Source organism: Culicoides brevitarsis, chromosome 2, assembly GCF_036172545.1.
Source record: "Culicoides brevitarsis isolate CSIRO-B50_1 chromosome 2, AGI_CSIRO_Cbre_v1, whole genome shotgun sequence".
In the NCBI taxonomy this organism is placed as follows: Eukaryota; Metazoa; Arthropoda; class Insecta; order Diptera; family Ceratopogonidae; genus Culicoides; species Culicoides brevitarsis.
In genome coordinates this window covers 11,257,270-11,281,472 of record NC_087086.1, presented here as the reverse complement: position 1 = coordinate 11,281,472, position 24,203 = coordinate 11,257,270, and the positions used below count along the sequence as shown (strand labels likewise).

Below are 24,203 nucleotides of genomic sequence, written 5' to 3'. Positions count from 1 at the left end.
CTCAACTTGTCGTGTGTGTGTGTGTGTGTGTATGTTTCCGTGTGCCCCAAAGTTTTTGTACGTAATTCTTAGTTATTTGAGTACCCTAAGGGTCTCTGGGCATAAAAAAATGAAATTGAAAAAAAATTCCTTTGACATGGTTTTGATTTGAAAACTAAATCAAGAGCAAAACTAAATCAAAAACTGTGTCAAAGCCATTTTTGTCAAATCTTGCTCCAAATGGATAAAAATTTGTCAGAGGGCTCTAATTTATCATTTTTAATCATTTTATAACTCAAAACTGCCAAAAAATTGAAACTGAAAAAAAAAAATTTCTTTGACATAGTTTTGTTTTAAAAACTAAATCAAGAGCAAAAATGTCTAAACTGTGTCAAAAACTGTGTCAAAGCCATTTTTGTCAAATCTTGCTCCAAATGGATTGAAATTTGTCAGAGGGCTCTAATTTATCATTTTTAATCATTTTATAACTCAAAACTGCCAAAAAATTGAAACTGAAAAAAAATTTTTTCTTTGACATAGTTTTGTTTTAAAAACTAAATCAAGAGCAAAAAAACTGTGTCAAAAACTGTGTCAAAGCCATTTTTGTCAAATCTTGCTCCAAATGGATTGAAATTTGTCAGAGGGCTCTAATTTATCATTTTTAATCATTTTATAACTCAAAACTGCCAAAAAATTGAAACTGAAAAAAAATTTTTTCTTTGACATAGTTTTGTTTTAAAAACTAAATCAAGAGCAAAAAAACTGTGTCAAAAACTGTGTCAAAGCCATTTTTGTCAAATCTTGCTCCAAATGGATAAAAATTTGTCAGAGGGCTCTAATTTATCATTTTTAATCATTTTATAACTCAAAACTGCCAAAAAATTAAAACTGAAAAAAAATTTTTTCTTTGACATAGTTTTGTTTTGAAAACTAAATCAAGAGCAAAAAAACTGTGTCAAAAACTGTGTCAAAGCCATTTTTGTCAAATCTTGCTCCAAATGCATAGAAATTTGTCAGAGGGCTCTAATTTATCATTTTTAAACTAAAAAAATGCCAAAAAATTGAAACTGAAAAATTTTTTTCCTTTGACATAGTTTTGTTTTGAAAGTGTATGTAATTGCAAAAGGGTCATGAGGAGTACGAATATGTGACTTGAGGAGTACGAAATTGTGAAATGAGGAGTACAAAAAAACGTAGATATAATTGTAATTAATAATAATTGCAGAATAATTCTGCAATTTTACATAATTTTACTTGCATAAAAGTTTTCATATCTAAAAATTTTTTTCTTTCAGAAAATATTTATTTACCTAAATTAAAACATTTTTTTTTTTTTCAGAAAATGGTAAAAAAAAAATTTTTTATGATTTGTAAATATCATTAATAATATTCTCTTTGAATTTGTTGTAAAAATTATATTTGAACAAATATTTTTAAAAATTTTTAATATAAAAATCGGGCCTCCAAAAATTATTTTATTAATTAATTTAATTACTTAATTAATTCATTAAGATTTTTTTTTAATATTTCTTTTTTAGATGATTTTTTCAGAATTTTTGAGCATATTTCCTTTAAATAAATTTGTTCGTGCCCCAATTAAAATTTTAATGCACGGACCTGCTTCCTTTTGTTTACCTTTTTTTTCCGTGACGTCATATTTTGACAGCTGGATTCTCTCATGGCGGCAATTGCAAAATCAACGAGAATCCTTTAAATTTAAGAATTTACGCCAAATTAAAACCAAAAAATCAGCAAAAAGTGTCCTTAGTCATTCCAGAAAAAATGGATGAACACGAAAATGGCGAATCCTCTGCTGGTTCCATCAATCCAGATGATGTCGTAAATATCCTTTTAGCGAGTGATATTCATTTAGGTGATTTTTTCATTAATTTTTTGTAAATTTTCTAAAAAATTATTTTTTTTTTCAGGTTACAAAGAAGACGACAAAGAACGCGGTCAAGATTCCTTCAACGCCTTCGAAGAAGTCCTTCAAATCGCCGTCGCCAAAAATGTCGATTTCATCTTGCTCGGCGGCGATCTCTTCGACAAAGCAAATCCCAGCACGTACTGTCTCAATCGCTGCCTGATGCTCCTCCGCACGTACTGCATGGGCGGCGACAAGCCCATTCTCATCGAATTCCTCAGCGATCAACGTGTCAACTTCAAAGAATCTCTCAACCAAACCGTCAACTACGAAGACGAAAACTTGAACATTTCCATTCCTGTTTTTTCCATCCATGGCAATCACGATGACGCCAGTTGTTCGGGAAATTTGAGCGCTTTGGACATTTTGAGCACTTCCGGGCTGGTAAATTACTTTGGAAAACTCACAAATTTACAAAATTTGGAAGTAAATCCGATCATGTTGCAAAAGGGACAGACAAAAATTGCCATTTACGGCCTGAGTTACATCCAGGACAATCGATTAACGCGACTTTTTGACGATAAAAAGGTCAAACTTGCACTGCCCGAGAACACAGACACGGATTGGTTCAATATTTTCGTGTTGCATCAAAATCGGGCGAATCGCGGAATGAAAAATTACCTCCCTGAAGAGTCTTTGCCGGAATTTTTGGACTTTGTTGTGTGGGGTCACGAGCACGATTGTCGCATTGAGCCCGAACAAAATAGTAAAAAGCGGTTTTTTGTCTGTCAACCGGGATCGACAGTCGCTACTTCACTCGCAGGAGGCGAAGCGGGCGTCAAAAAATGCGCTTTACTCCAAATTCATCAGAAAAACTTCAAACTTGAACCGATCACGTTGCAAAGTGTTCGTCCCTTTGTCTTTGACACAATTTCCATCGGCGACGTAATCGCCAATAACGATTCTTTTCAATTTGGGCGCGGTACGATGGAGGAAAAAGTTCAAAATTTGGCACGTGAAAAAATCAAAGAAATGTTGAAAAAATGCGAGGAATTGCGAACAGGTCATCCGAAACAACCAAAATTGCCGTTAATTCGTCTCCGCATCGAAGTCACGGAAACCAATCAAATGTTCCAAATTGTCCGTTTCGGGCAGGCTTACGGAAAAATTGTCGCAAATTCGGACGACATGATCCTGTTCAAGCGTCAAATCAAGCGACGCACCAAAGATGACGTCAAAGTCGACAAGGAAGCGATCGAGGAAGCGTTTCTCGTGGAAACCGAACAAAAAGTCAACAAAGTCGAGGATGTGGTAAAGCGATATTTCGACGACGCGGATGACGATATGAAGATGAAACTCCTTTCCATGGATGCCATGGCGGAATTGACGCGTTGTATCATTGCCGGCACCAGCAAAAGTGACACAATTTTCGATTTTTATCTCAAAGAAGGGCAGAAGTTCGTTGATGGCTGCGCCGAAGAAGATTTCGAACAAAAACTCGCAGATTTTCGAGCGCAAGAAGAACAAGTTTTTAAGGGATTGTTGCACGTTTTGGACACGGAACGTCGTGAAGCGCCACAAGATGACCCCGAAGGTGACGAGGAAGAAGATGAAAGTCCCGTTGCGATGCCAGCAACTAAAGCAACGCGTGGTAGAGGCAGAGGAACGACAACGACCAAAGCAGCGACAACGACAAGAGGTCGGGGAAGAGGAAGAGGAGCGAATAGTACGACAACGAAGCAAAATACGACGAAAAAAGCGTTGAATGTGAGCGTTTCAAACACAAGTCGTGCGAGTAAGGGAGGAAAAGGGGTTGTTGTTTTGTCTTCGGATGAATCGGATTGAGAAAATTTACATTTGAATGCGAGAAAATGTAGTAAACCATTAATTAAGTAACTTTATTTGAGCATTTTTACATCACTTATTGACTATTTTTAGTTCCCTAACACTGATTTAGGTCGATGCAGTAAGTTGAGAATTTTTTGGATTTAATTTTTTTTTAAATTGATTTAAAATTTTCCGTAGTCTTTTTTAATTTTTTTTTTATCAACAGTAAATGTCAGTTTAGATCGTAAGAAAAGTATTTTTGGTTTGTACTCATTTTTTATTTTTTCATAAAATTAAAGGCCGCTCCAAATGAAATCGATTCTTGCAATAGTATTTTTTCATTAATTAAAAAGTCAAAAATTTAAAATTCGAAAATACTTTTTGGAGCTCAAAATACAAAATGACAAAATTTTAACAGTTAAAAATTTCATCAAAAATTACTGATTTTTGGTGAATTTCCATAATTTTTCATAAAACTTTTAAGAAAATTTTTTTATTTAAAATCGTATTTCGACATAAAATATTCTTTTAAAAATAATTTTTATAAAAATTATTGAACTTTTTTTTTCAAAAAAAATTTGACAGTTATTTTTTAAAAATTTTTTTCTATTTTAATTAAAAAAATTTTAAAAATCGATTTTTAATACAAATATCTTAAAAATTAAAAAAAAATTCTAAATTATTAAAAAATCAAAAAAAATAAAAAAAAATTGGTCATTTTGTATGAAAAAACTATTTCAAAATTTTTTTTTTCATTTTGCCCCAAAAATTTTCAAAACTTTTGAATTTGGAGGCATGGGACAAAAAGTTCAAAAAAATTTGAAGCGGCCTTATTTATTTATTTATTTTATTTTTTTTTTTTGTTGAAAATAAATTATTCTAAATTTTAGAAAAAAAATGACTTTGGTAAATTTTTAACGAAATTCTATTTAGATTTTGCCTTTTTTTAAATAATTCAAAAAAATAGTTTAGCTTTTGATCGATTTAAAATTTAATTCTAAAAATATCATAAAATTTAATTTAATTAAAATCGATAAAATATAAACAGAAAAATTCTATTTTAACTTATTTCAACCATTTTGTAGCTTAAAATTTCTCAAAAAAAATCAAATTGAAAGATTTTTATTTAAGTAAATTTTTTACTTTTTAATTTTAATTTTACTGATGAATATTTATTTAGAAGATCATCATCTTTCAATTTTAGGCTTTAAAATTGCCCCCAATTGATTTGTAAAAATTATAAAAAAAATTAATTTCATCAAAAATCGATTGAATTTTAATTAAAATAGTCATAAGAATAATTTTCTTATGCATTTTAAGGCTTGAATTTTTTCAAAAATTATTTCTGAAAAATTAGTAAATTTTTATTTCATCGAAAAATTCTTCAAATATTACAAAAATAATTTTTGAATGAAATTTCAAACATTTTTTGTTTTAGAATTTGTCAAAAATTGATCATTTTAAAAAAATAATTTGAAGAAAAAAACTAATTTTTTGAAAACTAAAAACTAAACTTTTGCTTTAAAAACAATTAAGTTATTTTTTGTAAAAATAAAACACTGAATAAGAAATTTTACTTTTCTTAAGTAAAAAAATATAACTTAATTTTTCCAAAAATATCAAATTTGCAAAAAAAAATTAAATAAATTTTATAAGACTTAAAAAATTATCAGTTTTTGACGAATTTCTTAAGAAAAGTAAATTAAAAAATTATTTTACAAAAATCAAATTAATTTCAAAAAGCATTTATTTATTTTTTTTTTATATTTTAATCGATCAATTTTTCGAATAAAAATGAAAAATTTTTTTCTTCATTTTTCTTTTGACTTATTGAAAAGAATTTCAACAAGGTTTCTTTTGACTCTCTAAAATAATAATTAAAAAAAAATTAAATTAAATCCAAATAATTTCCAACTAAAAATCACACCGACCTAATTCCTAAATAACAATTATTTATCACACTGCTGCCGACGCCCACGCTTGTTTAATCATGTCAGCTCCTTTTTCGGCGATCATCGCTACCGGTGCATTAATATTCCCATTCGTAATCGCTGGCATGATACTTGCATCAATTACGCGCAAATTTTGCACGCCATGAACCCTCAGCTCGTGATCGACAACTGCCAGTTTGTCGTCATACGGTCCCATTTTGCAGGAACCCGACATGTGATAAATTGTCATTGTGTACTGCCGAATGTGGCAATTCCAATATTCATCTGTGAACATCGGTAAGTGTCTACAATTCGGCACTTGTTTGTCGTAAAACCGTGCTCCGAAGCGTTTCATTGCTTGCGTTTCACCTAAAGCGAGAGCTGTTTTGACTCCTTCACGCAAAACGTCGACATCATCGGGATGCGTCAAATAATTGTGGTAAATTAAGGGATAGCGATGCGGATTTTTCGACGCAAGTTTAATGAAACCACGTGACTTTGGGCGCAACATCATCGGAAAAATCCCGAAAACGTCACGATGATTCAATTTTGAGTACATGTCGTCATAAAATTCGGATTTTAAGCCATGAGCTCTTTTGACTTGACTTCCTCCATCGGATGGGGTCGAACCTGAAGTCATCATAAATTCGATATCGGGCCAATCGTCGGAGGCATTTGCGTATTTTGTGTTGATAAAAGCGACAGATTCCAATCCAATATTTGTCGTTAGCGGTCCATCTTCCGTCGCCGCATACCGAATAGCGGAATTTATGTTCACAAGACGATTTATCACCGTACTAATGGGTTGGTCGATCTGGAACATGAGCCCTCCAACGGCAATGTGATCTTGAATATTTTGCCCAACGCCGGGCAAATCAACGGTCGGAGTGATGCCCACAGAGCTCAAATGTTGCGCCGGTCCAATGCCCGATAACATCAGCAATTGAGGCGAATTTATCGTTCCAGCTGAGAGAATTACTTCGCGTTTTGCGTAAGTTTTGAAATATTTTCCTTTTCTGTAGAACTCGACGCCGCGAGCGATTTTGCCGCTTTCGTCAAAGAGAATTTTCGTCACTTGCGAGTACAAAATGATGTCCAAATTTTTGCGAAGGCGCACAGGACGAAGGAAACCTTTAGCCATGCTGAGACGAGAGCCTCGTCGCATCGTAAACTGGAAAAATGCAAAGCCAGTTTGTTGTTCGCCGTTGATGTCGACGATGTCGTAACCCATTTCTTCGCCAGCTTGTAAAAATGCGGGACCTAAAAAGATATTTAAAAAAATAATTATTAAAATTAAAATTATTAAAATTATTAAAATTATAACTAAACTAAAATTGAAATTAGAATCGAAATAAAATTTTAAATTTTGCAAGCCAATTTTTGAGAAATTTTAAGCTTGAAACTGAATAAAAAGTCATTCTGAAGATGATTTCCATTCATATTTTCTCAATTTTCGAACAAATAAAATTTTTCACGATTCTTCCTCATGCTGACTTAAAATCGTGAAAAATTTTGCAAGTCAATTTTTGGGCAATTTTAAGCTTAAAACTGAATAAAAAGTCATTCTGAAGATGATTTCCATTCATATTTTGGCAATTTTCGAACAAATAAAATTTTTCACGATTCTTCCTCATGCTGACATAAAATCGAGTTTTTTGTACCAAGTCAATTTTTGAGCAATTTTAAGCTTGAAACTGAATAAAAAGTCATTCTGAAGATGATTTCCATTCATATTTTGGCAATTTTCGAACAAATAAAATTTATCTCGATTTTTCCTCATGCTGACATAAAATCGAGTTTTTTGTACCAAGTCAATTTTTGAGCAATTTTAAGCTTGAAACTGAATAAAAAGTCATTCTGAAGATGATTTCCATTCATATTTTGGCAATTTTCGAACAAATAAAATTTATCTCGATTTTTCCTCATGCTGACATAAAATCGAGTTTTTTGTACCAAGTCAATTTTTGAGCAATTTTAAGCTTGAAACTGATTTTTTAAAAATTATTTTAAAACTTATATAAAAAAAATAATTTTAATTCTTTTAATAACTTACCTAAAGGAGTATTATAGGGACTATCTTGCACAGTCATGTATCCGCCGACGCCGTGTTGACGCTTATTTCGTGCCAAATAGGGATTTCTTTGGTCCTCAGACTTTCGGAAATACGGTAAAATTTCTTCATATGACCATCCGGGATTACCCAAAGCAGCCCACAAATCAAAATCTCGTTTGTTTCCGCGAACATATAACATTGTGTTAAGCACCGATGAGCCTCCTAAGACTTTTCCGCGAGTCCAGCAACATCTGTTATCCTGCATTGCTTGACATGCTGTGTTTTGTGGTTGTGTTCTGTGAATTTTAATATAAAATTGTTTATTTTTTTCTTTAAAATTATTTTTTTAAAAATAAATAATTATGAGTTAATTTTTCAAAATTCGACGAATTACAAAAATTAAAAATCAAAATAATTTTCACTTTAAAAAATAATAAATTAAAAATAAATCAAATTTGTCAAAACATTTTAAGTTAAAAAAAAAAATTGCTATAAAAATTCTTTAAAAAAAAAATTAAATAAATTATAAATTTTCTCTTCATTTAATGAAATCATTCGTTTTTTTTTAAATCACTTGAATCAAATTATTTTTTTTTAAAATCCACAAAACGGTAAGTAAATTTTGATAACATTTTAATTTCTTTCGTTTTTGTTATTTTTCATTAGTTTATTCCATTTGAGAAATGAAAATAAAAAAAATATACGAAGGCCCATTTTTTAGGTCAATTAACAGTATTGCACAAATAAATCAAAATTTTTTTTCAACATTTTAATTATTTTTTTTTTTTGCATTTTCAATTTTTAATCATTTTCTTTTAATTTAAAGGTTTTTTTTTAAATTTATCCACATATAATTATTATTATAATGTTTTCAATTTTTTATAAATATTTTTTTTTAATATTTCACTTTTTTTTCTGGAATTTTTCATTTTTTTTTAATATTTCACTTTTTTCCTGGAATTTTTCATATATTTTTTTTGATTTATTTTTTTTTCAACAAATTTAAATATTTAGTGCACAGTAATTTTTTGCTTTTCAGTTTTTTTAAACAATTCTTCGATATTAAATTTTATTTTTACTATTTTTATATTTTTTTTTTTTAGAAAATATTAATTTTCCAGAATTTTCATGAATATTATTTGAATTTCTTTTTTTAAATGAATTTCATATGTTTTTTTTCAAACACAAATTCACATCACTTTCAAATAACAATTTTTTTTTCATGTTTAATGTTGATGTTTAATGCATTTTTTTTAAGTAAATTTACATTTCCATGAACTTTTTTTTTTTTGTTTCACTAAATAACAATGAATTTCCCATCATGCACAACTAATCATCTCTACCTGTACTTCCAATCCAACTTGCTTTTGTGCAGATACAGCGACAAAATTGGCACATCCGAGATGTCGGTTTCGTGCCCGCCTGCCTCAATCAGCAGCACTTTCCAATTCGCCACTTCACTCAAGCGACTTGCCAAGATGCTTCCGGCAGTTCCGCCGCCAACAACGACAAAATCGTATTCCGGTTGCGCCTCTTCCACGGTAAACGGTCGATTTTCCGGATCAAAGAGGTCGTAATTGAAGTAAGCCAAGGCAACGAGTAACGTTGGAATTGCGGCAATTTTTCCCAAACCCACGATCGCCGTTGCCGCTTTGAGCGATTTCGAAACGAGTCCCGTTAATGCCGTCAAATGAGCAGCTGTTCCCGCTGCCCATCCAATAATTGGCAGACTTTTTGTTATGGCGAGCACCATCGTGCGCAACAGCTATGAAGTAACTGATTTTTCACTGATCTTACGAATAATATCTCTCTTGTAACAATATAATTATTACTGCACGCCGCGCTCCGTACGGCAATCGTGTACTTTCTCTTTCATTACAACCACTAAAAAAAAATCATACAGACCGAATATAAATATTATGCAATACAAAAAAGCAGGTAATTTTTTTTTTAAGTAAACGTCTTTTTTTTTTGTTTACTACCAGAAATTACTCTACGCGTCATTTGAACCACGTGAGCGTGCGTGCGTAGAGCATTTTAATGGCCATGCACCGATGACTTTGTCTAAAAACCACGTAAAAATTCGTAAAAACGAAGTTAAAGTCACAAAGAAACAACAAAAGCCGAAGTTGCTGCAACAAAAAATGCACTTTTTGTTAGGTCATTGGTTTCGTTTTTTGTCTGCTGCCACTACTGGACCAGTTATTTGACCCAATTTTGTTGAGTAATTGGTTTTTTCTTACATTTTTATTTGTTTGCTTACCCTTTTTATTGCTGGTTTATGGTCAAGGTAACATTTTTTAATGAAGGATCTGGCACAGAAATGTAACGAAAAGTCACGTAATCTCGAAGATTTGAAAAGTGAATGGCGACAAGTGTTGTCCTATAATTATTTTTTTTTCTAATGGTGATTGGACAAAAAAAAATTGATTGCTAATTTTAAAGTTGAAAATTGGTTGGAAATTTAATTAACGGTATTTTATAGGCTAATGCAATATTTGATTTTTATAAAAAAAAAAAATTTAAAAAAATTTTTTAAAATTATTAAAAAAAATTATTAATTTTTTTTATTAAATAAATTTTTTTATTATTATTTTTTTTATTATTTATTATTATTAAAATTTAAAATTATTAAAAAAATAAAAATTAAGTATTCAATAAAATTTTAAAATTTTTATAATTTCATTTTTGTAAATTATTATTTGATATAAATTTATTTTAGAAAATTAAAAATATTCATTAAATTAAAATTTTTATAAATTTTGTAAGATCCACAAGTCAAAGTTTTAAATAAATTTGAAAATTTAGAGGATTTTTTTATAATTTTATTTATTTTTTTTCTTTGTAATTTTATTAAAAAATTATAATTCTTCACAAAAAATTTAATTAAATTAAAATTCATTTAAATTTCAAATTTAAATATTAATATTTATTTATATTTTAAGAAAATTCAAAACAATTTAGTAACTCAAGTTTTTTTTAATCTTAATTAATATTTTTTTACTTTAAAAATCATATTTTCACATATTTTTCAAAATTTTACAAGATTTTATGATGAAATTTTATTTAAATAATTAAATTAAAAAATTATCAATTTTATTTTGTTAATTTTTATCGAAAATGAGAAAATATTTTAATAGTGTTTGATATTTATTGAATAGTACAAAAAGAAATTTTTAACTTTTTCTTAATTTTTTCGACTTAAAAAATTCTTTTTTAAAATAATATCAAAATAAAAACATTTTTTATGTCAAAAATTAATAAGACACCACAAAAAATTAATTAAAAAAAATAAAAAAATTTTTTTTTGTCTCATTGAATTTTAAATTAAAATATTTTATTTTTATAAAAAATAAATTTAAATAAAAACAATTAAAATTAAAAATAATTTGATATAAAATCTTAAGATATTTAAACTTAATTAATTCAATTTATTTTTTTTTTTTTGCTTTTAAAAAAATAATATTTAATATTGTTTAATTTCTAAAAATTTAGGCATCTTTTTTCACTCAAGTCGCGTCTCTTTGCTCTTTAAAAAACGGGAAAAATGGGAAAATTGATGATTATTCGCGAAGTTGTTATTTGACCAAGTCTCTCGCAAGTCCAATTGTTGCTAAATGTGGAAAAACTGCCGGATTGATGGGCGATGTGTGTCGAACCATTGATTCCATCTAAAAAATTCGATTTTTCATGAATTCTTGAGATCGAAATTTGTTGAAAAAAAGCACTTACTTTTGATATTTGAGGGTTTTTCAGCGAAATTTGAGCGAAAATCGGAGGAAATTCAAAATAGTTCGAAATTATGACGTCAGAGGGCGTCTGATCTGTCGCCAGATGGCGCTACAGGCACGTTGGAGCCACCAAAACGGATGTGCGTCAAAAATTGGAACTAATTTTGAGACGAATGAAAGTGATAAGCCCCAGTTGACATTTTGCTCTGTCACGTGTCCCAATGAGAATTTCATCAATGAACTTCAACGTTTTTCTTCCTTGAAATCGATAAAAGTCACATCTCCCTTGCACAACACATGTGACTTGTGTCTTTTATTCTTGCGTCATTCTAAATAAAAAAAAAATATTATCGTCATTGAAGTGCAATTCGCTGATTTCCTTGAAATTCGTCTACGCAATCACGCGAAAATAAATAAATTGATCCTTGGCGTCGTCGTGCTTCGAGTGCAGCAGCAGCGTCGAGTGAAGAAGCATCTCTCCGGAAAAAGGGCAAGAGAAGCGAGGAGACTGTGCGAAAAGTCGCCTATGCACAGGCCAGGAAGTAAAAATGGCATTCATGATGAAGAAGAAGAAATTTTACAAATTTTCCGTGGACTTCCATTTGGAGGAGTTGGTTGAAGTGCCATTTCTGAATGCCGTGCTGTTCGCCAAAGTTCGTTTGCTGGAGGGCGGCACATTTCAGGAGATCAGTAAGCGGGAAGAGGTGAAAAATCACCAAGTCAAGTGGGAACAAAAGTTTGAATTTATCTGCAAAATGACGGCGAATGCGTCGTCGGGCGAGCTGGAGCCGTGCCTGCTGCGGATATCGGTGCGCAAGGAGATCAACGGGGGTCGCAGTTACCAAAAATTAGGATTTATAGATTTAAATTTGGCGGAATTCGCGGGTGCTGGTGTCACGTCGCGTCGCTGTCTGCTCGAGGGCTACAACACGAGACATCGACAGGACAACTCGATGTTGCGGATAAAAGTGAAAATGACGATGCTCAGTGGTGATATTTTGTTCAAGGCGCCGCCCTCGAGCATGAAAACGACGCAAGATACGACATCGGGCGACACAGTAGGCATTCTCGTGACCACCAACGAGCCCCAAATAAGTGCTAGCAGACCAAATTCGACGGGCCAGGCGATTATCACGAATGTCGCGAGTAGCGGCGGGGGCAGCGTGGGCGGCAACGAAGATGCCAGCAGTGCTTCCGATTCGTCGGGCTTCGGATCGCTGCGTACGACAAAAAACAAACCATCCTCCATTTCGGGCATCCGAACCTCTTCCGACCAATGTCTCCCGATTATCGATACGACAACGACGACGACGACGACAAACTCCACAAACATCTTCTCCTCCTGCTCCACAGATCCGCAGGGCATTACCGACTCCGGTATCTCCGAGTCTTCGGATCAACTTTCCTCGTCGCAGGAACACGCTAGTCTACCAAATCCAACGATAACGAGCATCAATGCGGGCCATGCTGCGGCAGCGGCGGTAAATGCGACGCATTCGCGCAATTCGAGTAACACGAGTCAAATGTCGTCGGGCGGCAAGGGCAGCGGCAGTCAGCATTCGCGACAAAGCTCCGAAGGCACCGGATCGCTCACGACAAACGACACGGGCAGCTTGGATCGCATGAAAATGGCGGCGGAACGCCGTAAAAACAAAAGCGCCTTAGACACAAACTCCGTGCCAAGCGTCTCGGATATCGTGGAGGGCACGCGAGTTAATCCAGTTAGTGCAATTGATGAGATTTTCCAAACGGAGCAGCTGAATTCGCGCTTGGACCAGCTCGAGGAATCGTCGCACGAGACAACGGGCCTCCAACTTTACATTGGAGCGGATGGTCGAACGGTTTTCCTCTCGCCGCAACTGCTCAAATGAAATTCTTCTTTTCCTTCTTCTTCATTATTCTGCTTTTACATTTAATTATTATTATTATTACCATTCTTTATTATTATTTTTACGTCAGGCAAGTACAATTTTTAAAAATGTTTCACATTCCATTTTTTTTCACGAAAATTCAATTAATTTAAAATTTTCTATTAAATTTAGACGTAAAGTGACAAAAAATTAGCAAAAATATTTTAATTAAATTTTGATTAAAAATATACGAAAAATTTGCAAAAAAAATTTTTTTGATGCAAAAATCTAAACTAAATTTTCAACAAAAAAAATTTGTCAAAAAATATAAAAATTTATAAAATCAATTAAAATTTGGAATTTTATTTTAAATTTTTTTTTTTCAATATTTATTTTAGCAGAAGCAAAAAATGAAAAATTTGTTTGAAACTTATTTATATTTAAAAAAAAAACTTTAAAAAAATTAAAAGTTTATTTGAGTTTTTTTTTCAAATATTTTTTGACAAAAAAAAATTGCATAATTTAGATTCTTAACTTTTTTTTAAATTTGCCAAAAAAATTTTTGATGCAAAAATCTAAACTAGTTTAATATTTTAAACTTCAGAATTTTAGTCAACAAAAAAAAAATAAAAAAAAGAACAAATTAAGTAAAATTTACAATTTATGTCAAAAAATATACTTTTTTTGTACTAAAAATGTTCAAAAATTATTTTCTTATTCTTTTATTCAAGTTTAAGTCAAAATATAAAAATTTTTATAGCAAAAATCAAAAAAGTAAAAAATATAAAAAAAAAAATAATTTAGTTTAATTGAATTAAATTTCTAATCGACCTTGAAAATACTCCAAAAATTCTGAAATTCCATTTAAACACTGTTGAGCAATTAAAGTTGTTCAAAAATACAGAAAAATCTAGAAATCTAAAAAAATTATTTAAAACAAAGTGAAACATTTTTAAAAATTGTACTTGCCTAAAATTATTAACTATTATTACATATTATCAAATGTTACCTATGTATCTGATTATTTATTGAATGCTCTGTGTATTAATTTTGCAGATTTTTGCTTCAAAGCAAATTTCTCTCGAGATAAAATTAGAAGCCTGTAAGATACCTAACAATTGCAGAAGAAAAAAAATAACTCTTAAAAAAAATTAGCACAAGGAACTGCTTTTGTATTAAAAATAATTTCGACTCCCTTCAGTTCCTCCAAACAATTCGTCAAATGAAAAAAAAAACAAAATTATTATGAATTAGGTATTAAAAAAAAATAAAATATTTATAGAAATCTTCGTCGTGTTTTTTTGAATGATGATGAGACAAATTGTAAGAAAAAAAAAATTATTAGATATTAAAAATTAAACAAACAAACAAAAAAAAATCGCATTTTTAATCATTTCAAGTCTGTAAAAGTGATTTTTATGTGGCTCCATTAATGTCCATTATTAATTCGAGCAGAGACAAGCCAGTCACAATGCCTTATCAAAATGTATGTTAATTCAATAATAAAAATTTGTTCAACAAGTTGTGCGAACAGAAGAGCGATGATGGTCAAAACTTGATATATTTAGCCATAAATTTTATTTTTTTTCTTCTCAGTTTTGTTTTGGTCGACTGTTCCCCGGATAGCTTATCGCGGATTTCGTGTATATTGAATTAGTCAGAAATTAGTGTAGTGTACTTTGTGCGGGTGATAAGAAACTGGATTTTTTTATGTCTTGTTCTTTTTCGTTTTTTTTTTTGGATTGTCGTTTTTTTTTGTGAGTCATTCATTCATTGATTGGTATTTCGATTATTTATTCGGTTTCAAATACATATTCTTTTAACGGGATTTAAAAGACTTTTTTAAAAATTTTATTTTTATTTTTATTTTTTATTTTAAAATTTAATTAAATTAAAAAATCTTATTAATTAAAAAAATTAATAACTTTTTTATAAAAAATAAAAAAAATTATTAAATAACTTGACTTAATTTTTTTTTTACCGCATTTCGAAGAAAAAATGCGGTATTAAATTCGAATTGTCGTCTGTGTGTGTGTTTGTGTCAGTAACGCTGTGCCCCAAAAAAAATATTTTTTATTTCTTCAAAAATCAAGGAGATTTTGATGGAAATCAACTTAAAAATGAATATTTATTAACTTTTAGCTTTGAAACCCATCAAAAGTTGGTTGAAAATTGACTTACGATTTTTGCTCCTCATCATAAAATCGTCAATTTGATCAAAAATCGATCAGATATCAAGAAAATACGATTTAACTTTTGCTCCTCATATGATAAAATCGTACTTTTTTTTATTTGATCAAAAATCGATCAGATATCAATGAAAATCAACTTTAGAATGAATATTTATTAACTTTTAGCTTTGAAACCCATCAAAAGTTGGTTGAAAATTGACTTGAGAAAAAAAGTACGATTTTTGCTCCTCATATGATAAAATCGTACTTTTTTTTATTTGATCAAAAATCGATCAGATATCAATGAAAATCAACTTTAGAATGAATATTTATTAACTTTTAGCTTTAAAACCCATCAAAAGTTGATTAAAACTTGACTTGAAAAATCTCTTGACCGTTTTTCTTCTTTTTCGAATATTCGGTAATAAAATATACGAAAAAAAAATTTTAAAGACAAATAAAAATTGATCAATTTAATTTAATTTTTTTAACTTATTTAAATAATTTATTAAAGATTATTAAGGCCGTTCCAAATTTTTTCCCAAAACATTTTTTTTTCAAAATGGGGGGGCAAAATAAAAAAAAAAGTTTTGAAATACTGTTTCATATAAAATGCCAAAATTTTAACAAATTTTGGTCATTCATGAATATTTTAGATGTTTTTATGGTATCTACATTGAGATTTGATGATTTAAAATTGATCTGAAAGTAATTCAAGTTAAAAATTTTAACAAAAAAAAATTCATAAAAATAACCGTCAAAAATTTTTGAAAAATAATTTTTAGGAAATATTTTTATAGAAGAAAATTCATGTAAAATTTCGATTTTCAACACTTTTTAAAATTAAATTGGAAATATAAAAAAAAAAAATTTGAAAATTCCTTGAAAAAGTAAGGAAAAGGACCAAAAAATGGTCAATTTTGATGAAATTTATAACTTTTTTTTTTATTTTGCCCCATTGGATTTTCGGCTTTTGAAATGGGGCAGGGGACAAAAACATAGAAAAAAATTTGGAGCGGCCTAAATAAAAATTAATAATTAATTGATTTTTTTTTTAAATTTTAATTTTAAGTTTGACCCCCCTACAATTCCCCCTCGTTTATTTCGCCAAATTTGTCGAGTCGAATTCAGATTTGAGACGTACAAAAATGATCAGTCGAATCGATATCAACAAAGCAACCGATCCATCAAATAGCAAGTCGATGTTTTTCTGTGATTTTTGTGCGTGAAATCCTGTAAAAACGTGCCGGACTCGCTTTCATCATGAACACCAGATCCCAGACGAGATTCCAGAATCGATCGTTGATCGAAAAACTCCCAATTGAGGTAAAAATTCACATTTTAAGATTTTCTTCAAACTCCGCCATGTTGATTTTTTTTTATTTTTTCCAGATGTTGCTGGAAATTTTTGATTATTTGGATCCTTGGAGCATTCGCAGATGTTCCGAATGCTGCACGACTTTCTTCCATGTGACTCTCCGCCCGAAATTCAAGCATTGTTTCGAGCTGAACATGACCGAGGTTTACTTGGCATCGCATTGCGGCATCGGAAAAATCTTTTCAGCTGGATCGCGGACTATCAGAAAATTCGAAAAGTTGAACTTGAACGTCGTGAATTTCAAAAGTCTGCCATTTGCGAAGAATTTTTTCATGCGACTCGGGCGAGAAATCTTAGAGTTGCAAATCTATCCGAATTTCATGAAGCCCTTGTTGATGGCGAAGGAAACATCGATCTCGGAGACGAAAATTCGGCAAAATATCCTCAAAAATTTTCCCAATTTGCGAAAATTAGTCGTTGGTAGCAGCAAAATTCTCGCAGATTTGCAATATTTTCCAAAGTCGTTGGAAGAAGTTGTCGTTTCAAACTTCATTTTCAGCCATGACAATCTCCAAACTGATTACGTTGACATGGTAAAGATCAAAAAGGGAGCAACTGGATTAAAGAAATTGATTTTCTCGAGTATTTCGTACGTTTGCTTCTTCTTGAAGGAATTTTCCTACAAAAATCAAAAGTTTTCCGACGAAATGTTCAAAATAATTCACGAACTGGGAGGAATTTATACTCTTCAATCGTATGAAACCAAATGCAACGTCCTTGATCACGCGATCGTCGAACCAAAATGCATCACTGGCTTGACTTTAAATTACCTCACTCGCATTCCATTCGATTCGTTAGCGAAATTTCCCAATTTAGAGTCAATTGATCTCAAAATCTACCGAGAAATAGCAACAGATTGCATCTTAGATCACGAACAAGCGTTGCCAGACCTTTCGCGCGTCAAAAAATTCAAAATGAACGTGAATCCTGGACTGATTTGTGACACTTGCACATCGAAATTGTTCGGATCGTTGCCGAATTTGACTCATTTTGAGTTCAAAGGAACGTTGTCGGATGCACAAGCTCGTGTAATTTTCGCAAATATGCCAAAGTTGGAGATGCTTGAGCTAGAAGGTCCCATTCCAGGAAACTTTTTTGATTCTGCTGAGTATGTTGAACATTCGCTGGAACATTTGAGGAATTTACGGTGTTTGCAAATTAATGAATCTAGAGATGATGTCGCTGTTGGACTCCACAACGATGATCTCATGAGGTTTTCGAACTTACCAAACTTGGACACTCTTTGTTTACTTCAAAATGGGGTGAGTATTTATTTTTTACTTTTGGTTGAAATTTATTTCAATTTTTTAATTTAAAAAAAAAAATCAGTAATAAAAATCTAAAAAGATTTTTTGATGAAAAAATTTAAATTTTTAATAAAAATTTTTTTATGCTTTATAATTGTGAATTTTGGAGAAATTTTTTTAAATATTTAATTTTAATACTATTTGTCCCCATGTAAATTAAATAAAAAAAAAAATATAATGATTTAAAAAAAATTTAAATTTTATTTTAATTTATTTAAAAATTTTAATTTAAAAAAAAATATTAACAAAAATTTGTTTTATTTTATTTAAATTAATTTTTTTTAATTTTAAAATTTAATTAAAAAAAAAAATATTTAGAAATGATTTTAAAATTGATCAGTCTCGCCTACTGTTTTTTTTTACCTAAAAATTGGGTATTGAGAAAAAAAAAGTTGAATTTGAAGCGATTTAATTTTTTGAAAAAAAATTAAATTAAATACATAATAATTAGAAAAAAAAATTTAAACAACTAAAAATAATTAAAAATTACGATTTTTGTTGAAATTTTTAATTTTTTTCAGAACTTCCAAATGAATGGAATCAAAAATCTATTGCAAAAATGTCCAAATATCTCGAATTTCACATCACAAGCTGCCACAATAAGCCCATCAATGATTCAAGAAATGCTGCGAGGTTGGTCGCGTTTGAAGACACTCGGTTTGTCACTATGTTTACCGCTGGATGACGAAACTTTGAAAGTTACAAAGGACAATGGTCGATTTTTGAAATATTTTTGCGTTTCGCTGGATCAACCAAAATTGACGTTCTCGGAAGAATGCTCACTTTTCGAAAGCATTCCATCGTTAAATTTCATCGTATTAGGACATTATATGGAAGATGCAAGGTTTTTTACGCGTTCCGAGTATTATGAGAAGGAGTTGTATTTGGAGATGAATAGCCAGGTTTACGATGAAAAACAGTTAAAACGCGTAAGTTGCTGACTGGAATGTTTTATTTTCAACGAAATTTTGTTTTATTTTTCATTTTGTGTAGAAAATTCCATCGTCAAACAAAACTTCAAAGAAAAGACGTTTATCTTACAACAGCGCATCCTTATTCAATACAATTATGAGACAATCACACGAAAATGAATTTCATCATGAAGTAGAAGATACTGAAAGTGATGATTCAGATGACTCCGATTTTCCTAACGAATGTGCCATAGCTTAAAATTTAGACAGATTTTTTTCATATCTAATTTTTTTGTTATTAATATTACAAATTTTCTTGATGTACTTACCAAGAATTGTAATTTTTGATATATACATTACAAATCGTGATGAAAAGAAGGGAAATAACTCGTGAAATAATTATTTTGTCGACATTTCGAAAAAAATCATATATTTATGTAATAAATATTATTATTGAATAAAATTTTTTCTTTAAAAGCGCTTATTTTTTAATTGAAAAATTGAATTTAATTCATATATAAATGAAATTCAAAGTAAAATGTAAAATTTTATTCAAAAATCATTTAAATTTATATTTAAAAAATTTGAAAACCCAATTTTAAGATTTTAATTAATTTTATTAAATTAAATTTAGGATATTTATTGATTTTATCCACCTTAAAAAAGCTCATAAAAAATTAAATCTTGAAAATTTTAGAACAAAATTGACAAAAAAATTAAAATTCATTGAAATTTTACAATTTTCAATAATTTTTTCTTCTTCATAAAAAAATTAAAAATAAAAAAAACTATTAAATAAAAAATTAAAACACAAAAAAAAACTATTAAATTACTATTAGTTCGAAGCGCATTCAAAATTACAAAAACAAATGTTTTCACGCCTAATTTAACCCATTAACTCCAGCTTAGTATTTAAAACCTCATTCACCTAAATTTGTTTTTTTTTTTCCATAAAAAAAGTCAACTGATAATTCCAACAACAAAACTCCTACTTTTTTTGAACAAAAGAATTCTCGTCGGAAGAGCATTAGAAGATTAGAGATAAGAAAAGAATTTACCTTCTAAATTACATGGTTAACGATTTGTCGTTTTGTTTTTTTTTTGTGAACAATTATATTTAGGTACGACAAATGAGTAATTTTGTTGTTTATTAGTGGTTAAGCAGCATTTAGTTTCAGATGTTTTTTTTTTTTGAACAATTATCTGATTTTGTACGGAGATATTTTAAGTAAAAATATTTAAACTGGAAATAGATATACCTGTCGGATGGGTATTAGATATTTAGGCAGAAAAAGCAATTATTTCGGGTATTTTGTTCAAAGGTGTTCTTTTGTAATTGCTGCTACCGTAGATGTTGAAAAAAAGTAAAGTAAAAAGTCAAAGTTGAAAAAATATTTTATCTTGTACTCATACATTTTGAAAAAATATCTAAAAATGTTAAAGTTTTTCTATTTGTTTTTTTCTTTCGTATTCGACAATTTTCAATACAAAAAATTATTATTTTTGTACAAAATTTTATTTACTTATTAGAAAGTTGCTACAAAAAATAATTTTAAAATATTATAATTAAAAACCAAAAAAAATGCGAAAGCAAAAAAAATAAAGATTTAATTAATAAAATTTCATTTTGCATTTAATATAATTTTTTAAAAATGTTTTCTTGAAGAGAATTTTTATAAAAAATAATTTTGATCAATTTTTTAACTGTGAAAATAATAAAAAAAAAATAAACTGACATTTTTGAAAAATAAAAATGAGAAAATATAAAATTAAATTTTAAAATAAAAAAATACCAGTTTTAACGAAAGAAAACGAAAAGGAAAAATCATTAAAATATACTTCAAATAAAAGAAATAAATTTTTTAATAAAAAGTCAACTTGAAAAAAAATAATTTTACAAAATCTCAATTTATAAAATTTTGCAATTGTGCGATTTTTTTTTTAATTAAAAATTGAAACTACCCCTTAGAGATTAGATAAAAAATTTTTAAATAACTTTGAATAGTTTTTAAACCATAACCGTAAAAAACTTTTTTTAATTAAAATATTTTTTAAAATAAATAAAAAATTTTTTATAGAAGAAAAAAATCTTTTTATTTAATAATTTTAGGAACAATTTAAAAATTCTGCATTATTATATTAATTAAAATTGAACTTTTTAAACCATAAAGATATTTTTGATAATTATATATAGATAAAAATCTTAAATTAAAAAAAAATAAATAAATAAAATAAAAATTTAATTGGAATTGAAAATAAAATTTTATAATTTTTGTTTTTTGAAAAATTCGAAAAGAGATAAAATATTTTTCAAAATTTCACTTGCCTGAATTAAAAAAAAATATTTTTTTTTTAATTTCCATTTTTTTTTATTTTATCCCTTTTTACTATGCAACGCTCTAACATGATTAACTAAGCAAACATTTTGCGAGAATTGTTGCTTACACTCGCGACATTTGTACTGTTTGATGCCCAAATGGATTCTTTGATGCACTTTTAGGTTTGATTTGCTGTAAAAACTCTTGTCGCACGCCTCACACCGATACGGCGAATTATTCTCGTGTTGCATCACATGTCGCTTGAGATCACAATGGTACGAGTAACTTTTCTCGCAGTATCCGCACTGAAAAAGTTTCTTATTTGTCAAGTGCACCCGCATGTGAACCCTCAAATTCTGCTTGAGATACGACTCGAACGGGCACAAATCGCAACGAAAATTTTTATTTACAATTTCCGCATGTTTCACGTCTTGATGACACTTGAGATGGTCGCTCCGGATGAATTGCAGCCCACAAAAGTGACACGTGAATTTCCGCTGGACGTGCGATTTGATGTGATTGAGCAAATTCATGCGTTTGGCGAAGACGGCATTGCAATGGGCGCACTTGAAGGTCTTGGCGTTTGAGGGTAAGCCAGAAATCTTTGGTCGGAGCGTTTCACGAAGCAGCGAATGTGTCGTCATGCATTGCATTTGAATGAAATTGGCGACACGTAACTTTTCTAAGCATGTTTCACACACATTTTCGGGATAGCCATCGCCTTGCGTTATCTGCGGAAAGTCCATTAAAGAGGCAAACAGGTGCGTTTTTGAATTTAAAAAAAAAATTTTTAATTTCAAGCTTCATTTAAGAGATAATTTTTTTTACCTTTATTTTTGTTACATTCGAAATTAATTCTCGGACCAAATATTTGCCTATCATTGTCTTATGGATCGAGAACATTTTTGGGTTGTCGTTGCACGCTTCATCACGCTGCTGCTGCTCGTCATTATTGTTGTTCGAGTAATTTTCGTTAAACAAACAAACTCTACACAATTTTTTGATGTTCGTGGTTTCAATTGAAGTCGTCATTGTGTGGCGCGCGCACGATTAGCTCAAGAGATCAATTGCGGTGGTAATGATGAGAGATTGATATCTGAACACAAAACAATCACAACAATTTATGTAATTGCACGAATAAATTTATGGAGAAAGACAATCGTAATCGTTTCACAGGAAAATTATTATTTATTCCTTTTTGATTGGTTTTTGTTCTGATTTAGATGTTAAACTTTTTTTTTTATTTCAGATCCATCAACTGCATTGCGTGTGTCGGGCTCTTGAGTAAATATTTGTAGAGGAAATAAATTATTGTATTAAATATTAATCGCGAAACACGACGCAGGAACGACACACCGATCAAAATATTTTTACGTTTGATACCGGCAACAGACAAAACATGACTGAAATAGTTTTTGATGATGTTCTTGTTCTTCGGCAGTTATTTGTTTCATCATTTTTGTTTCATTTTTTTCCTGTGAGTAGGCAGGTATGCATAGCGTATTTTTTATAAATAAAATTTAAAATAATTTTTATAGAAAAGAAATTAATTATTTTATAATTTTTTGAAATAATTTTTTAAAAATTAATTGGGGAAATTTAAATTAAAAATTTTTAAAATTTTTCAACTATTTTTACCGATTTAATTTTTTTTTTAAAAAATTCAAAAAATTTAAGTTCAAATTCTTGTTTTAAAAAATATTTCAACATAAAATCATTTAAAAAATATTTAATGTAGTAAAAATTTTATTAAAAATTTTTCAGAGTAATTCAAAAAAATTTTGATTTAATTTTTTAAAAAAAAATTAAAAAAATTTTAAAAACTTTTTTAAAAAAAAATTTTTAAAAAATTTTTAAAAATAAATTTTTAATTATCAAAATTGAATCAATAAATAAAAAAGTCAAAACAATTTTTTAAAAATTTTCATTAAAATTCTTCTAATGAAAAATCATAAAAAAAAAAATTGGAATTTTTATGAAAAAAATATTTCAAAATTTTTTATTTTGCCCCATTTTTTCGGCTTTTGAAAAATTTTGGACAAAACAAAAAAATTTTGAGTTTAAAATTTAATTAATAAAACGGAATATTTTTCATATTAAATTAAAAAGCTTTTAATTAAATTGAATTAATAAATTTTTAATAAATAAAATTAATATTTTTAACCTAATTTTTTAATAAGTACCTACACTATTATTTACTTTCAGATGAGATAAAAAGAAAAAAATAATGGATAAAAATATTAAGGAAAAGTTTCAATTTATGGTTTATAGAAATTCGAAAAATGAAAGTTCTATTATATAAAATTCTATGGTTCTATAGGAACCTTTTTTCTTGAAGGACATAATATTGCTAAAATTATTTGAACCTATCAAAGGACAAAATCTTCCTAAGTTTGAACAGACAAAATTTTTCATTCTAGGATTTTTTAACAAGGCGATGCTCCTACACATTTTGGTCAAGAATTATTAACTTAAGTACTATGTTTCTTGGGCGTTAGATCGAATTTATTTCCTCTGATTTGACGAAAGCATTTATTTTTTCGAATTTTGGCCAATGATAAAACAAAAATTTATGCCAAAAAGGAATTAAGCTTGAGTTGTTTATAGATAAGACTTGTTTAGTTTTTTAGTAACGTTGAGTTAGGACATTTAAGATGCTCTTCTTCGGTATGCTTCTTCATCCTAAAGCTAGAGAACGTGCCAATCTATGTTTGAAAAAAAAATATTAATATTGTTTTTAAATGAAAATTCTAATAAATGTAAGAAAATAAATTTTGAAAATTTTTATAAAAATAAAAATGAAAGAAAAAACTTATGGGATTTTAACATTTTTTTTTTTTTTGTTAAATTTATATGAAAATTTAAATTATTTTTTTTAAATTT

At 29.1% G+C, this 24,203-nt stretch overlaps 5 protein-coding genes across 5 annotated transcripts; 3 read left to right on the top strand and 2 right to left on the bottom strand.

Annotated features, from left to right (window-relative positions):
* Positions 1 to 1,660: 1,660 nt before the first annotated feature.
* LOC134830889 (double-strand break repair protein MRE11) lies at positions 1,661 to 3,729 on the top strand. Its single transcript, XM_063844499.1, has 2 exons — positions 1,661 to 1,852; positions 1,908 to 3,729. The coding sequence occupies exons 1-2, from the start codon at positions 1,762 to 1,764 to the stop codon at positions 3,686 to 3,688; spliced, it is 1,872 nt and encodes a 623-aa protein (XP_063700569.1). The 5' UTR covers positions 1,661 to 1,761; the 3' UTR covers positions 3,689 to 3,729.
* A 1,897-nt stretch (positions 3,730 to 5,626) lies between these two features.
* Positions 5,627 to 9,407, bottom strand: LOC134828503 (glucose dehydrogenase [FAD, quinone]). The gene is made up of 3 exons (XM_063841483.1): positions 8,998 to 9,407; positions 7,655 to 7,950; positions 5,627 to 6,861 (listed from the first exon to the last, which is right to left on the bottom strand). Exons 1-3 carry the CDS (start codon positions 9,405 to 9,407, stop codon positions 5,627 to 5,629), a joined length of 1,941 nt encoding a protein of 646 aa, XP_063697553.1.
* Positions 9,408 to 11,742: 2,335 nt separating this feature from the next.
* Positions 11,743 to 13,435, top strand: LOC134832217 (EEIG family member 2). Its single transcript, XM_063846187.1, has one exon. The coding sequence runs from the start codon at positions 11,934 to 11,936 to the stop codon at positions 13,254 to 13,256; it is 1,323 nt and encodes a 440-aa protein (XP_063702257.1). The 5' UTR covers positions 11,743 to 11,933; the 3' UTR covers positions 13,257 to 13,435.
* A 3,145-nt stretch (positions 13,436 to 16,580) lies between these two features.
* On the top strand, positions 16,581 to 19,424 carry LOC134830617 (uncharacterized). Its single transcript, XM_063844158.1, has 4 exons — positions 16,581 to 16,732; positions 16,799 to 18,046; positions 18,613 to 19,020; positions 19,085 to 19,424. Exons 1-4 carry the CDS (start codon positions 16,670 to 16,672, stop codon positions 19,259 to 19,261), a joined length of 1,896 nt encoding a protein of 631 aa, XP_063700228.1. The 5' UTR covers positions 16,581 to 16,669; the 3' UTR covers positions 19,262 to 19,424.
* Positions 19,425 to 21,376: 1,952 nt separating this feature from the next.
* Positions 21,377 to 22,352, bottom strand: LOC134828502 (zinc finger protein 813-like). Its single transcript, XM_063841482.1, has 2 exons — positions 22,164 to 22,352; positions 21,377 to 22,051 (listed from the first exon to the last, which is right to left on the bottom strand). Exons 1-2 carry the CDS (start codon positions 22,350 to 22,352, stop codon positions 21,377 to 21,379), a joined length of 864 nt encoding a protein of 287 aa, XP_063697552.1.
* Positions 22,353 to 24,203: the final 1,851 nt, after the last annotated feature.

What these genes read in the sequence shown, in the direction of transcription:
- LOC134830889 (XM_063844499.1), top strand. Translation starts at nt 1,762, where the DNA reads ATGGATGAACACGAAAATGGCGAATCCTCTGCTGGTTCCATCAATCCA. An exon ending in AGCGAGTGATATTCATTTAG is followed by an intron (nt 1,853 to 1,907) that starts GTGATTTTTTCA and finishes TTTTTTTTTCAG; the next exon opens with GTTACAAAGAAGACGACAAA.
- LOC134828503 (XM_063841483.1), bottom strand. Translation starts at nt 9,407, where the DNA reads ATGGTGCTCGCCATAACAAAAAGTCTGCCAATTATTGGATGGGCAGCG. An exon ending in AAGTTGGATTGGAAGTACAG is followed by an intron (nt 7,951 to 8,997) that starts GTAGAGATGATT and finishes TAAAATTCACAG; the next exon opens with AACACAACCACAAAACACAG. An exon ending in TCCCTATAATACTCCTTTAG is followed by an intron (nt 6,862 to 7,654) that starts GTAAGTTATTAA and finishes ATATCTTTTTAG; the next exon opens with GTCCCGCATTTTTACAAGCT.
- LOC134832217 (XM_063846187.1), top strand. Translation starts at nt 11,934, where the DNA reads ATGGCATTCATGATGAAGAAGAAGAAATTTTACAAATTTTCCGTGGAC.
- LOC134830617 (XM_063844158.1), top strand. Translation starts at nt 16,670, where the DNA reads ATGAACACCAGATCCCAGACGAGATTCCAGAATCGATCGTTGATCGAA. An exon ending in TCGAAAAACTCCCAATTGAG is followed by an intron (nt 16,733 to 16,798) that starts GTAAAAATTCAC and finishes TATTTTTTCCAG; the next exon opens with ATGTTGCTGGAAATTTTTGA. An exon ending in TTTGTTTACTTCAAAATGGG is followed by an intron (nt 18,047 to 18,612) that starts GTGAGTATTTAT and finishes AATTTTTTTCAG; the next exon opens with AACTTCCAAATGAATGGAAT.
- LOC134828502 (XM_063841482.1), bottom strand. Translation starts at nt 22,352, where the DNA reads ATGACGACTTCAATTGAAACCACGAACATCAAAAAATTGTGTAGAGTT. An exon ending in TCCGAGAATTAATTTCGAAT is followed by an intron (nt 22,052 to 22,163) that starts GTAACAAAAATA and finishes GACTTTCCGCAG; the next exon opens with ATAACGCAAGGCGATGGCTA.